This window comes from Tamandua tetradactyla, chromosome 16 (assembly GCF_023851605.1).
Source record: "Tamandua tetradactyla isolate mTamTet1 chromosome 16, mTamTet1.pri, whole genome shotgun sequence".
Classification (NCBI taxonomy): Eukaryota; Metazoa; Chordata; class Mammalia; order Pilosa; family Myrmecophagidae; genus Tamandua; species Tamandua tetradactyla.
This window is the reverse complement of record NC_135342.1, coordinates 22,411,962-22,426,765: the sequence shown is the minus strand read 5'-3', so window position 1 is coordinate 22,426,765 and position 14,804 is coordinate 22,411,962. Positions and strand designations below refer to the sequence as shown.

Genomic DNA, 14,804 nt, shown 5'->3' with positions numbered 1-14,804 from the left:
TTATGTAGCTATGGCTCATAGAGTGGGCTTCTCATGGGAAGCGTGTGCACTGGGAACGGGCACCAAGCACAGGGATGAGGGCCCCACAGATGTCATTTTCTTCATAAACCCCCCAAACACCAATGCCTGGAAGGCTGCTGGAGGCCTTGGCTCCCGCCCACAAAATTACCTGGGCCAAAAGGCAGGAAACAGAAATGCTGCTTTTTCCAAGCAGCCCTCTAGGGGGTGCCACCACCCTGGTCAAGAACCAGAGCTGGGCACCACAGCCCAGTGTGTGCCGGCGTGTTCCTGTCCCCGCTTTTGTCCCTTTGAGCAGCCGGGGCTCATGAACAGGATTCCCCTGGTGACCAGCTGGTGACCTCTGGCAACTAAGAGGCTTCTGAGTTTGTTCTGTGCTGTAAGGACAGCTTTAGCTGACCAGGGCTGATTTAACAAACACTGTGGGGCTCCTTGGTGCAACAAGAGTCAATCATCTTAGTCTTAGAGGTTAGAAATCCAAAAGGCTTCCTATGTTGTGTTCTGGTGCTGGCTTGCTGCCAACCCACAACTGCTCTACCTGCCACTCAGCCGGCTGCCTCCTCACTCCCACTGACTCTGAGTCCAGACTCCCCCTGCTAAGGACCACACGCAGATCCGATTAAGGCCCACCCTGCTCACCCAAAGATCTTCAAAGATCCTATTTACAACATCTGCTTCGCGTTGTATATTGTGTTGGTGTATTTATACTCTGATGGTAACTTTTCCTTATGGAATTGATTTCCATTGAACACAAACTGTAAATAAAAAGAAATGGCCGAAAGAACAAATAATCCTATTTACAAATTACAAATGAGCTCACATCCACAGGACAGGGGTTAGGAGTGAAAAGATACCTTTGTGAGGGGCACAATTCAACCCATGACTCAACCCCCACTTTGAAGGGACCAAGAGCCAGCTCCTCCCCACTACAGGACCCCATGGTGCCCTGTCCCCACCTGCTCACTCTCCTGTCTCATTTGCTCTGCTTCAGCCACAATGACCTCCTGCTAGTGACAACTGGTTCTGGCCCTCCAGACATGGACAAACTGGTTCTGGCCCCAGGCCTCTGCCTGGAAGCCCTCCCTCCTAGAACCACAAGCTCACTCCCTTCTCGCTTCAGGGTGGCATTTTGCCCCCACCCCCCATGAAGGCTCCTCTCTCCAGTGTATCCAATTTGCACCCCTCCCAACCCTCTTCCCCACTTTTTTATTTTTTCATGGTATTTACCAGTCTGGTAAGCACCTGTTTCAGTGGTCTCCTTCAGGCTCCTTGAACAGTGGATATGGGATCCTTGTTCACTGCTGGTTTCTGAGCACTTAACAGGGCCTACATCCCAGAGATGCTCAAGACATTTGTTGAAATGAATGAATATTGATTCATTCAAAACCTATAAGCTCTTATTAGTGTTATTCTTGGGAGGCTGCTTGTGCCCCTTGGGCCTGTACCCCAGCTCTCTTGGCATGTCAGGGACTGAGGCTCTGTCCTCCCCCACAGGAGGGCCTGCAGCTTCAGGATCTCACGCTTACATGACGCAAGGACAGAGAGGCAAGGTGGGGCTGCTGGTTTATTATACACAGGTGGTGGGTGTGGCAGCAGGAGAACACCATGCCCCAGCTGGCCTCAGCTCTTGGAGTAGCGCCTCTGTAGCGATTCCCGGTAGAAGCGGAAGACGTGCTGGGAGGCAGCCTGGGCAGCTGCCAGGCACTGCTGGAGCTGGTGGGAGAGAGGCGGGTCAGGTGACCTGAGAAGTACCCTGACCCCTCGTGATTCCTACAGCCCCCAAACCTCCCACCTTCCTGTCACCTCAGCCCACCGGCCTCTGCAAAGCAGGTTGGGGGGGGGGGTTCAAGTGCATTTCCTTCTTTAGTCTTAAATATCCTCTTAAGAGGGGAAGAGGAGAAAAGGATGGTGAGGACTTTGGGAATAAGACTCCAGGAGCCACAAGACTTTAGGCCAGTGGGATCGAGACACTAACACTTTAGGGCAACCCCAACCTCTGGGGCCAGAGAACCTCAGAGCTCACTAAAACTGAGCTGTCCTAGGATGTTAGAGCCATGGGCCTTTGAGCCCAAATAATCTCAAGAGCTCTGCTATCAGAGACCCCAACACAAACCCCCAGATCTGTAGGACATCCAGGCTGGTAACGTTCTTGGTAACCATTTGACCCAAGAGTTTCCAAACTCTGTTCCTAAGAGATCCAGAATTCCAGGGTGGGACCCTACTCTGGCTGTAAGCTGGGGTGCCTTAGGTGTGCCAGATTTCAGACTGAACTGCTTCTCTTTTTTTCTTATCTCATTAATTGGGCTGCCCATTAAGACTCCATTTTTTACAAAGGTTTCTATGGTTGTAGCGTCTGAAAACTCCCTTTTTACAGACAGGCATGGAAGGAAGGGGCTGTCCTTCAGCCTGAGTCTGGGGCAGGGATGGGACAGGATCTCACGTATAGATTCTGGCTTTCACCCCCACCCCCCAGGCTGGCACCTCGGCATCGGAGTAGAGCCCCTTTGTGGCCGACATCAGCAGCTTTCGTTCCACGCTGTCGAGTGCAAAGGTCAGGACGGCCCGGGCTTCCTGGTGAAGAGGCAGACGAAGCTGGGTGACCTGGGACTGTTCTCTTAGAGGAAACCTCAGCCAGTCCCAAAGAGGGGACCCCAGATCCTCAGCCTCCAGACCTCCCCTTTCCCACAGCCAGGTGCTCAAAGATCACGTGTAGTTACCCGTTGTCTATGCACAGCCCCTTTGCAGTTTCTCTGGTTAAGAGCTCTGTACCTTTCCTTTTTGCTTCCCAGGCTCCTTTACTCTACCCCCAGGGTTCTGACAGGGACTTACAATCACAAGTACTCATGGCCCACAGCTTGGTACTGGTCCCTCACCTGCTGCCTCCTGGCCTCTCCCCACCTGTCTACACTCTGTGCTGCAGGAGCTGGAAGCCAGCAAACTGTATTCCCCAGACTCCCTTGCTTGTCAGCTTCTACCTGGATTCTGGTGGGAGTGGAACCAGGGAGGGAGAGAAGCACCCTGGCCCTCACTCTTGACAGTGGCAGGTGCCTACGGCTGGGGCCATTGCCAGAATAGCCGTGGAGCTGGGGTGGGCTCTGGACTTCACCAGCCAGGGTAGAGGGAGGGCACCTGTGCACTCAGAGCTGCCTATGAGGTGCCTCTGGCAGCAAAGTGCAGGAGCTGGTTCACAGGCTTCAGTCTGGAGCTGCCAAAGCCTTCTGATCTCTAGGCATCCTCCTCCCTCCTTTTTGCCCCTCCAGCCCCTCCTACACAGTCATAACTAGTACTTTGCATTAAATTCCCTCTGTCTGAAACACCCCGAGTGGTTTCTGTTTTCCTGACTGGATGTGACCATCACAGTACTGGGCCATTAACTCAGAATAACAGATCCCCAGGACAATGTGAACTCAAGCCTATCAGCTGCCTTTCTGCTTGAGCTAGCGCAAGTTGGGTTTCTAGCACCTGCAGCTGAAAGGGCCCTGAGGGAGCAGGCAGAGCTTACCAATTCGGGGTGAAATGGCACAAGCCAACTTCTAGAGAGGAGAGGCCCAGCCCAGCAGAAGAGCCTGTAGTCCTTCAGCCATCCTGACCCTGACACCTACCTTTTCTTGCTTGGCTGTGGGATCCAGTACAAGGCTCCCATCAGAGTCCAGGGCACAGGTGACCCCGCAGAAGAGGGCACGCATGGGCACGCCTGCATCCACCAGCGCCATGCAGGCAGCATTCAGGCAACAAGCCAGGAGCTGAGTACCACAGGGAGCAGTTAAGAAGAGTTCTCTACTGTTGGGTCAGCTGAACACAGTGACCCCTCTTTCACCCTGCTGGGGCTGGTGGCAGAGATCACTAACCCCATCACAGTAAGGTGGCACTGCAGAGTGGTTGAAAGGTTCTGGGGTCTGCCACTTCTCAGCTGTGTGACCTTGGACAAGTGACTTATCCTCACTGAGCTTCAATTTCCTCCTCTGTTAAATGGGGAGCATCATGATATTCAAATAAATACGTACTGAAGCACGTACCAACTATCTGCAGGGAAACTGAGACCGGAGAGAGGCAGAAACCATCCAGTGTCACATGGGAAGGCACTAGGAAAGCCAGGCCTGGGACTCAGGAATCTAGGTGGCTGAGCTGCTAGCCCGGGCAGGGGGTTGGAGGGGAAGAGCCAGGGAACTCGGTCAAGGGTAGGGGTGTGGCCATGGCACAGTGGAAGGCCCGTTAGTCACATGGCCAACACTGCCTCAGTTTCCTCATGTCTTTGCCCCCCATGTCTTGCGAAGGAGATAAAAGCTTCTGCTTTAGAATCGGTCATTCCCAAATCTGCCACTGACCCCTTCATTACTTCCCCCCTAAGTTTCAGTTCCCAACTCTCTAAAATGGGAGTCACAGCAGCTCTTCCCTCCCTCTCACCTATTAAGTGCCTGCCCAATGCAGAGCCATCACCAAAGGGGCCCCCAGAAACGGCCATCACAAATCCTTGCTTTCAACTTGTCTCACCCAAATTGTATAGATCCTTCAAAATATGAATTCCTGCTCAATCTGCTATGCTGGCTCAGGCCTCCCACTGCTCAGAGCCTCAAATCCAAGTTAAATGCAGAGCAGAGGTCACTGGCACAGGCCCTGGAGCCAGGCAGGCTGGGGCCAGTTCTGCTTTGGATGCCTTCCAGCTCTGTGACCTTGGGCAATGACTTCCCCTCCCTGGGCCTCAGTTTCCTCAAGTGAAACATGGGAAACACAGGAAACCTCACCTGCCAGGGTCTGTGGGCTCGAATCTTGTCTCTGCAAGTCACTAGTTACTTAACCTTGGATAGGTGAGCCCACCCTGCTGTGCCTCAGTTTCCTTAAATGGGAACCAGGAATAGTCAAAGCCCCTGTGTCACAGAGTTGCTATGAGGATTAAATGGGTTAATAAGTGTAGAGCACTTAGAACAGTGCCTGGCACATGGTAAGCATGCAATCTGTGTTTTCCATTATTCTTCTTCAATGAGTTGGCATGTGCCAAGTGTTTAGAGGATTTCCTGGCTCGCACAGGGTGTGTACATGCCCATCAGTAAGGGAGGCAATCAGGACGTTCTGGAGAGCTTCCTGGAGGAGGAGGAAGAGGTGACAGTAGCCTGGGGAAAGGATACAGAGCCAGCATCGCTGATGACCTGCAGGACCACGGTGATGGAGGTGCGGGGGTGCAGTGCTCCCAGTACCACGGCCTCGCACGTGTTCCTGATCAACCGCTCCCGGCTCTTCTCTGCCACGCCTGGGGGAGTGCAGGGAGGGGGGATGTCAGGTACTTCTCTCCCACCATATACCCCAAACCCTCTGGAAAATGTCTGCAGTCCCACCCTGGGAAGCTGCGTGGCTGATGGAGGCATCCCAAGGGGCAGGGGGCCTGATGCCAACCACCCCACTGAGGGAGCTGCCTGGGGGAGGAAAACCTGGGAGTAAGTACGTCTCATCTGCTGCTAACTCCCATCTAGCGAGCTCGGCCCCTGGGAGTGACGGAGACAAAGGGCAAAAGGGCAGAGGAAGGAAAAACAGGGCGATGGAAAGAAGGGGAGGTGGAGTCAGGAAAGAGGCAGGGGAAGGGAGGACAGAGAAAAATTGGGAGGCAAAGAAAAAGTGACAGAAGCTGAGACACAAAGACAAAGACTCAGAGGCAGATGGGACAGAGAGACTGGCAAAGAAACAGACTAGGTAAAGGGTAAAGAGAGGGAGGAGCAGGGGCTGGGGACAGCCTTGAGGAAGGGGCTGGGCAAGAGGTCCTAACAGACTGGACATCAGGAGACCCAGCCAGGCACTTACCAGGCAGCCCAATTTTTGGCCTCAGGACCACATCAAGTGTAGCCTTGTTGAAGATCTCTCTGCTGACCTTCACCTCGGCTGGCCCGTACACGCCCGCCAGGACGGAGGTGTCACCTGGGGAGACAGCGGGGAGCCCTCATTCACACTTTCCCTGCTTCTGGGGCACAGAGCATAACAGTGTGGGCAGTAGGCCCGGGGCCAGAGCTCACAGTGTCACCCCCAATCCACCTCCCACTTGTCAGCAGGGATCCTTTAAGTGCTCCTTTCACTTCTCTGCCTCTATTCCTCATCTGTAAGATGGGGGGCGATGACAGTACCTCCCTCATGGTATTCCTGTTGATTAAATGAGAAAATCCATGAAAAGCACTTACAACAGTGCCTGGTACCTGGTGAATGTGCAACTTTAGTTAATATTAACTTTACCAGGAAGTTCTTCTTGAGAGCTAATCTACCTCCCTCTTACTGCATGCAACTGGTCTCAACTTCTCCTTCCAAAGCTTTCCCAAACCCAGCTCTCCACCTGCAGGCCCTCATCCTTCAACTATGCAGCAATCAGGACATCTGAGAAATGGTTAAATATCTGGGGTAGACACAGACTCCTGTTTAACTCCTCAGAGTGTGTACGAAGGGAGGAAAGGTGTGAGCTCAGAAATAAAAAGCACAAGTTTCAATTCCGCCTGTCTCAGCCTACATGCAATCTCGGGTAAATCTCTGTACCTCTCTGGGCCTCAGTTTTACCCATCTGCAAAATGGGACAGCTGGACTAAAACAAAGGCTTCCGAACTCCTCTGAGCATAACTCCCAGGATTAAATACATGCATGATTTTACACATGATCCCAAATTCCCACACAAATACATGTGTGTGTAATTGCAACATAGGTCTAACAAACACAACACTTAGCATCACTCCTTGTGATGTACTCTGCTATTTTCTCCTCTATTTCATTAAAAAAGAATGGCAGTTAAGGTCCACCATGCAGTGGATCTCAACACAGGCTGCACACTGCAATCACTGGAAAGCTTTAAAAAATACTGAGACCCGGGCCTTACCCCTAGAGATTCAAATTTAACTGCTCTGGGTGGGGCTCCAGCATTGGGACTATCAAAGCTCCCAGGTGATTCTATGTGCAGACAGGGTTGCAAGTTGCAGCGCGGGAAGATGGCGTTCCAGCACAGCTTCTTAGAGCTGGCAGATTCCAGGCTCTGCATTCTTAACAAACTCGCCAGCAGTTCTGAGGCCAGAAAACACTTGAAACACACTTCTTTTTATTTCCTTTTGTGGTGTATACATATATATTTTTAAACTTTTAACATTGAAGTCATTACAAACTTACTAGGTGGTTGCAAAAATTATACAAACCCCATCCAGAGACCTCCAACATACCCCACCTCCTCAGACACCCAGATCCACTAATTTTTTCTGTAACCTTTGCCTTATCATTTTATGTACCCATCCATCCATCCATCTATCTGTCCATCCATCTTCTGAACTTCTGAGAACAGGCTGCCTACATCATACTCCTTGAACACATAATTCCTCCATGTACATTTCCTACAAATAGGATATTCCTTATATAATCATCTTAAGTGCAGTTAACAAGTTCAAGAAGTTAAACATTAATATAAAGCTTATAATCTATATTCTAATTTTTTTGTTATATCCCAATAATGTCCCTTTGAACTTTTTCTCCTCCATTCTTAGATCTCGTCCAGTTTCACATACTGCATTTAACTATCACAATCTCTAGATTTTCTTTTTTTTTTTTTGGTGTGTGCATCAACCAGGAATCCAACCCGGGTCTCCTGCTCAGCAGGCAAGTATTCTACCATTGAACGACCTGGGTACCCTCTGTTGTGTTTTTTTTTTTTTTTTAGTTGTGGAAATGTATATACAATATAAATCTTTCCATCTCAACCCCTCCCAAGCGTACCATTCAGTGGGATGAATCACGTTCACAAGGTTGCAGAACCCTCACCACCATCCCTTACTAGAACTTTCCATTCACCCAAAAGGAAGCCCTAGACTTATTTTGCATTAACTGGAACATACTTCTGAGGGTCTGCAAGAACTCCCCTTGCTCTATGGTCCAGTGGTTTTGGGGTTTTAGACTGAGGGTGGGGCTGCCTTACTCCTTATTTCTTAAATTCCAGGAGACTTCAGGCATCTGAATTCAGCAAGAGCACTAACCCTGGGGAAAGACCTGGGAAGATCCCCAGGTCAGAGCCATTTTTCCCGGGGTTGGGAAGGTGGGGCTGTAACACAGCCCAGGGCTTCTCATCCGGGAAACCCAATTGCCTTTCACACGCAGTGTGTCAACGGATCCATGAGAACCTACTCTTAAGGGAGCACTGAAGGAGGAAGTTACTCAAGGAGGGTTAGCTCCTTCTCATTCCTGTTACGCCCGATGAACTGTCCATGCTCCGCCTGGGCACAGGGTTCCCTCCCCTTTCATCTTCACAAGGACATCACCGCAACAATTCTCTCCTCTCTTGACCCCATATCCACTGATCATTGCCTCATTTATCTGACTCTCTTACAGCAAAATTCCTGAAAAGCTGTCTTCACTCACTGTCTCTTCTTTCTCTCCTCCTTGACCCCACCACTGGAGCAGTTCCTGGTAGGGTCACCCGTGACCTCCAGATGGTCTAGCCCACAGGTAGATTCCAGCCTCACACGACTCACCCTCTCAGTAGGTTTGTAACAGTTTATCAACCCTCACTTTTCAAATGCTGTCTTCTCTGGACTCCAGGTCTCTGCCCTCTCCTTGATTCCTCCTATCTCGCTGACCACTCCTCCTCCATCCTTTCTGCTGGATCACCATACCTCCACGAGCTCTTAAAGTTGGAAGATCCAGGCTTAGTCCTGGGATCTCTTCTCTTTTCTCTCTACACTCACTTCCTTTGTGATGTCACCTACTGATAACTTTAAACAGCATCCACAGACGATTCCAAAATATGTATGTTCAGCTTGGATTTCTCCATGAATTCTCAGCCCAGCACAGTCCAGTCCAGCTCCTAGACTTGTATGTCCAAATGCCCAGTCCACATTTCCAGTCTGATATCTAACAGTTATTTTTTGCAAACTTATTGTTCCAAACTGATCTCATCTTTCCCCACCATAACTGATCTAGGCAAAACCCTTAGTTGTCCTTGCCTCTTTTTCTCCTACTATCAAACTAAAAGCATCTACAAATATTGTTGGTTCAACCTTCAAAATACATCAATAACCTAACCACATCCACTGGTTTTGCCCTGAACACCACCTTGTCCCTGGGTCCGCCAAGTCCCCTATGTCATCACAGCAGCCAGAGGGATTCTGTTAAAATGTATTCAGATTATGTTACTCCTCTATTCAAAGCTTTCAGGGGGTCCCACCTCATGCACCAAGCCTATATAATCAGCAATCTTCCTGTCCTTCCTGAACTCTCCACTTGCTGCTCCAGGCACACTGGCCTCCCACATTGATCCTCCTAACAGGCCAGGGAAGCTTTTGCCTTGGGGCCTCTGTTCTTGCTGTGTCCTGTTCACGCAACCCTATCCTAGGCCCCTTCTCCTGATATCTTTATCTTCAGAGTTCACTCGCTCACTTCCTTCAGGTCTTTGTTCAAATGTCATCTTCTGAGTAAGGTCTTCCCTGGCCATTCTATTTAAGAATGCACCCCTTCCCCAGCATATCCCAATCCCCTTTTCCGACTTAGTTTTTCCCCACTGCATTCCACTGCATAATTCTACTTCTTTATTTTTACTGCTTGTCTTCCCACTAGAATATAAACTCCATCAGGGCAGGGATTTTAATCTGTTTTGCTGGTTGACACATCCTCAGTGCCTCAAACAATACATGCGTGTTAAATAAATGAATGAATAAAAGGAGTGTTTTATACCTGGGCAGAAGGTAATGCCCTACAGAGGGACTAAAGCATTTTCGGGGGTGATCCCCAGGCCTATCCCCAAAGGAATACTTATTTGGGTCAGAGTTAAGTCTAGTCTTGAGAGACATTTGGCTTTGGAAAGGGGATGTTTGCCCAAAAGACAAGATCTGCTCCAATCTTAGGGCTATGTATTCATATGGAGAGAACCACATCCCGGTCATAAAGGAACATTTGTCCAAAAGGTGGGGTGGGCAGTTCTTTCTTAATCCAGAGTAGGAACCTCACCCTCAAACTGAGGAATGTTTTATTCAGAGAAAAACCTGCCATGGTCTAAGGAGCAGTTAAACCAGTGGTGGTGATCTGGGGTGTTTATGCAAATATGTGGGTTGGCCTCAGCCTAACATGTATGGATCTGGAGTATGTCTCTTAAAGGTGAGGAAGATATTGGTCATGGGGATATTTATCCTGGCGAGATTTTCCTTATTCTAGAATATTTCTTCTTATGGGGAGGTCTGCCTGATACCAATTTTGACGGGTACTCTCAGGGTAGAGACACCCTCCCCCTTATATGCGGGAGGGAGTGATGTAACCGAGCCTGATAGCATCCGTCCGGGTAGGAAGCTCTGCACCATTCTTGGAGAGGGAGGGGTGCGTTTACCAGTTAGTATCGCCGGGAGGGAAAGCACCCGCTGAACTGCACCCGGTACACTGAACTCGCCACCCCTCCACCCCCCCCCCCCCCCACACACACACACAAATGCGACGGGCTGTATTACCTGTAAGGTGCAGGCCTTACCTTGCAGGAAAGAGGCCGAGCCATCCGGCCGAGACAGTAAGTTCTGTTCGCAGGCAAAGTGCCGGAGGCTGCAACCGGGGCTCCGAGGCCGGGTCCTGGCCCCAGTCTCAGTGCGGACGTGGGCGTCGGTGCGCATACTCCCCTCCATCGCCCCAAATTCCACGTGGAGCGCGGAGTGTAGCTTCCGCCCAGCAGCGCACGCTTGCGTACAAGCGGCATATCCAGTGCGCACGCGCGGATCCCAGGGCGCCTAATTCGGCGCCCGCACGTGGGTCAGCGTTTACCAACAATCTGGCCACCCCTCCCCTCCCAACTCCGGGAAAGGCATTGGACTGTGTAGAATAGGGGCGGAGCGTGGCATGGGCTCGTCCTTCCCGAGGCCCCCGAGCCTGAACGCCTGAGGTTCTGATCCGGTTGTCCCCTTCTTTGCCTGTTACGGAAGCAACAATAACAAGCGGTCGGAGACTTTTTTTTGGACGCTAAATTGTTTTCTCCACCTATTTCTGCGTTCTAGCGATCACGGGACCGGACGTGTGTGGTTCCTTGGCAGGGAGGGTCTGGCAGCTGAGTCAGGCGCTTGGAGGGACAGCCTGCAGTTTTGTTGAGGAGCTGGGCGGATTGTCAGGCGCCATTAGCCGGAATGGCGGTAACGTCTGCTGCTGCTGGGGTCCGGGGGCTAAGTCGGGGCTTGGGCCGGGTCGTCCCTTTGCTGCTGCGGCGGCCTGGGGCTCGGGGACTGGCCAGCTCTGTGAGTATCGCGGTCCCTGGGGGGTTTTACTCAGGGGTAATAGAGATTTCAGCCTCAACAGAATATGGGGTTCCTGCGGGGAGTGAGGGAAGGCCAGTCATAGAAGGGGCAAATGCTGGAGAACCCCTTGGAGAGAACACTCAAGGGAAGAAGTTATACTTCCTTAGAAACAGAGGAATGAGGTAGCGCCTTTGTGGGCCCTGAAGAAGGGGAATAAAGCGAGACCTTCCTCCCTCAGAGGTTGGACAGTGAAACTGCTGTTGTAAAGAGGAGACGTTTTTCTGGGAAAAGAGCCCCCTTCAAAGAGGAGAAAGAAAATTCAGATCCCTCGTCACTGGCTTTTTAATATGCTCTGTATTTCTTTGCTGCGTTTGCCACCGTCCTAATTTATAAATGAATCGCTTAAATAAGCCTTAATTTCTTTCTCCCCAACCGAATGCCTGGACAGGGGCCTTACCTATTCTGTTCACTGCCCAGAGGAGATGTTCAACAAGTATTTGTTGAATCACTAATGGAAGAAGAGAAGAGTGCCCAGATAGAGTACTTTGTTTTCATTTTTAAGAAGCACTTGGGAACTGCTTGCTTCCTTATCCAAAGGGTTAGAATCCGTTTAGGTAGATGCAGCTGAGAACAGGTTCTGGCTGCAGAAATCTCCTAATTTAGAGGTGGAGAGGCAGTAGACTGCAGGACTGCTTTGGTACTGGTTAAGAGGACAGATTTTGGAGCTGTATCACACTAGTTCATAGCCCTCTTCCACCACTTTCCAGCTGGTTTTGGGCAAGGGGCTCCACCTCTCTGGACCTCAGTTCCCCACTCCGTAAAATGGGGACGCTAACAGTGACTACTTCATAGGGTTGTTGAGGACTGAATATAGTCAAGTGCTAAGAATTGGGCCTGGCCTAGGGGTTCTAGGAATGTTGGCTGCTGTTGAAAGTGAGAGTGGAGGGAAGGAACTACAACTGATCTTGGAGATGGGGAAAAGAAAGGACATGATCTTGGGAAGGACTGGATTGGCAAGGGCCATGGGGAGAAATCTACCACGATCTTGTGGAGTTGGGTCTGACCCTCTGAGCCTCAGTCTGTAAGGAATAGGAATCTGTAGGGAGAAGCTCCAAATAGGGACAGAACGGGATGAGGATGAAGAGGATGGGTCAGGAGTGAGTTGTGGGTATCTGGAGGGAGGAGTCACCTAAGGCAGGTAAATGCAGAACGGTTACAGCTGCAGGATGGAGGTGGGGGCACGTCTTCTGCCTTTAGGCTGTTTCCTTCTGCTGGTTTTGCTACGATCATATGCTCCACCGGAGCTCATTGGCTGGGCCCTGGGAGGCGGGCGCGACTAGGGCAAGAGTAGGGAAAGGTCGTTTGTGGTTGATTCAGTCAGTGCTTCTCTCCAGGCTCTGTCTTCCTGCTGTGCTTGCTTCTTGCTTCTCCATTCCCTAGGGTGGGGGCTAGGGAGATGTCTTTCAGTGTCCTTGCTATTTACTATTTAGTCCCTATTCTGTGCCGGACCACGCCCCCACCTCCACTTTTAGTTCTCTTACCTGTCTTTTCTAGGATTTTTTTTTTTTTTTTGGTTGGTTGGTAGTAGAGATTGTAGCGTTTAGTCCAAGGGTTTTTTTTTGCTGACAAACCCAAACAACATACAAACACATTCTTAACATACAAACATTCCATACATGGTGTACAATCAGTGGCTCACAATAGCATCACATAGTAGTATATTTATCACCATGATCATTTTTTAAACATTTGCATCATTCCAGAAAAAGAAGTAAAAAGACAAAATTCATGCACACTATACCGCTTACTCCTCCCTTTCATTGATCACTACTGTTTCCATCTACTCAATATATTTTAACCTTTGTTCCCCCTATTTTTTTTCTATACCCCTTACCACTCCCTTTTATAGTCAAAGAGAATTTTAAACGAGGGCTGTCCAGTACAACTTTTTGTGCTCATGAAAATGTTCTGTAGCTACTCTGCTCAGTACAGCAGCCACAGGTGGCCAGTGAGCACTTGAAATGTGATTAGTGATACTGAGGAACTGAAGTTTCATTTACTTTTTTTTTTTTTTTAAGTTTTCAAAGCACTGTTCAACAAGCAGTTACAGACAAATCCCAGAGTTTGTCATGGGCTACCAAACCATCATCTCAGATTTTTCCTTCTAGCTACTCCAGAATATAGGATGCTAGAAGGAATAAAAAAATTTTTATCATCACAGTCAACTTTTTTTTTTTAACTTTTTAAATTGTATAATATAACATATATACAAAGCAAAGAGAGAAAAAAGCAGTAATTTTCAAAGCCCTCTTCAAGTAGTTAACAGGACAAATCCCAGAATTTGTTATGGACTACCATACCATCCTCTCAGATTCTTCTTTCTAGCTGCTCCAGAATATTGGAAGCTAGAAGGACTAAATATTTTTTTTATCATCACAATCGACTTTTTTTCTTTTTGGTGAAAAATAACATATACAATAAATTTCAAAGCACAGCACAACAGTTAGTTATAGAAGAGATTTCAGAATTCGGTATGGGTTACAATTCCACAATTTTAGGTTTTTACTTCTAGCTGCTCTAAGATACTGGAGACTAAAAGAAATATCAGTTTAATAATTCAGCAGTCATATTCGTTTGTTAAACCCTAACTTCTCTGTTTTTCTCTGTTTAATTCCACCATCATCTTTGATCTTTCTACTCTTTAGGGGCATTTGGCCTATGGCCATTCTAACTTTTTCTTGTTGGGAAGGGCTGTCACTAATACGGGGTAGGAAGATGGAGCTGGCTGATGTTTTGGAAGGCTACGCCCTCTAGCTTTCAGGGCTTACCTGATCCAGGACATATCTGGAGGTTGTAGGTTTCTGGAAAGTTACCCTAGGGCATGGAACCTTTGTGGAATCTTATATATTGCCCTAGGTAATTCTTTAGGATTGGCTGGAATGGTTCATTTACTTTTAAAGAATTTAAATTTCAATAGCCACAATTGATTAATGGCTACCATATTATAAGGTACAATTTTAGCTGAACTACATGGAATCTAAGAGAGGGCCTTGGGGGAAAGATCTGGAGGTTGTGTTGTAAAGGACAGGTTTGGATTACAGGGGCAGGTCTGGCTGGGAGCAGGGCTGGGAGTGCCTTACTTTGCTCCTACTTGATTGTCCTTCTGTTCGCTGAATACTGTGTTGCTTTGGTGGTGTTTACCTGATTTCTACCTCCCTTCTTCCCCTTCAGTTGACCTCCTTAGGGAGAAGTGGAGGAAGGAAACTCAATTATCAAGGCAACCTGGATCAGTTTCCTAGCCACTACTCCAAACTTTGACTTTGGCCCAGAACACAGGTGCTCGCTAGCTGTGGCGCCTAGGCTGAAAACTCCTCATCTCTCTGGACCTAGCAAGTGGGGCGACTGGTGTCCCTACCCTGTTGAAAGTCAGGGAGCACCTAGAGCTCTGTGTGTGCAGTAAGGCTGTTCTGTGACCCAGCCTTTCAGGGGCAGCCTGTGCTGGGGCTCCCATACCCTGCACAGCATGTCCAAATGGAGGTGCCCAATGTGTATTATGGGATGAATGAATCATTACTGAGCTCC

General features: G+C 49.2%; 2 protein-coding genes across 5 annotated transcripts in view; one reads left to right on the top strand and one right to left on the bottom strand.

Annotated features, from left to right (window-relative positions):
• Positions 1-1,569: 1,569 nt before the first annotated feature.
• Positions 1,570-10,787, bottom strand: EXOSC5 (exosome component 5). The gene is made up of 6 exons (XM_077131753.1): positions 10,475-10,787; positions 5,809-5,922; positions 5,142-5,263; positions 3,621-3,761; positions 2,500-2,589; positions 1,570-1,731 (listed from the first exon to the last, which is right to left on the bottom strand). The coding sequence occupies exons 1-6, from the start codon at positions 10,620-10,622 to the stop codon at positions 1,639-1,641; spliced, it is 708 nt and encodes a 235-aa protein (XP_076987868.1). The 5' UTR covers positions 10,623-10,787; the 3' UTR covers positions 1,570-1,638.
• Positions 10,788-10,888: 101 nt separating this feature from the next.
• BCKDHA (branched chain keto acid dehydrogenase E1 subunit alpha) overlaps positions 10,889-14,804 on the top strand; it is a 26,447-nt gene continuing 22,531 nt past the window's right edge. The window contains exon 1 of one of the 4 annotated variants that reach the window (XM_077131749.1): positions 10,889-11,222. In XM_077131749.1, the coding sequence (XP_076987864.1) occupies positions 11,115-11,222 (108 nt within the window). In that variant the 5' untranslated portion in view covers positions 10,889-11,114. The remainder of the gene's footprint in view (positions 11,223-14,804) is intronic. The other 3 variants (XM_077131748.1, XM_077131746.1, XM_077131750.1) reach the window with 3 other exon arrangements.

Bases quoted from the DNA above. Each gene is read 5' to 3' on its own strand.
- EXOSC5 (XM_077131753.1), bottom strand. From the start codon at position 10,622: ATGGAGGGGAGTATGCGCACCGACGCCCACGTCCGCACTGAGACTGGG. The intron at 5,923-10,474 runs GTAAGGCCTGCA...CTGTCTCCCCAG, and splicing joins CTCGGCCTCTTTCCTGCAAG to GTGACACCTCCGTCCTGGCG. The intron at 5,264-5,808 runs GTAAGTGCCTGG...GCACTCCCCCAG, and splicing joins GCCAAAAATTGGGCTGCCTG to GCGTGGCAGAGAAGAGCCGG.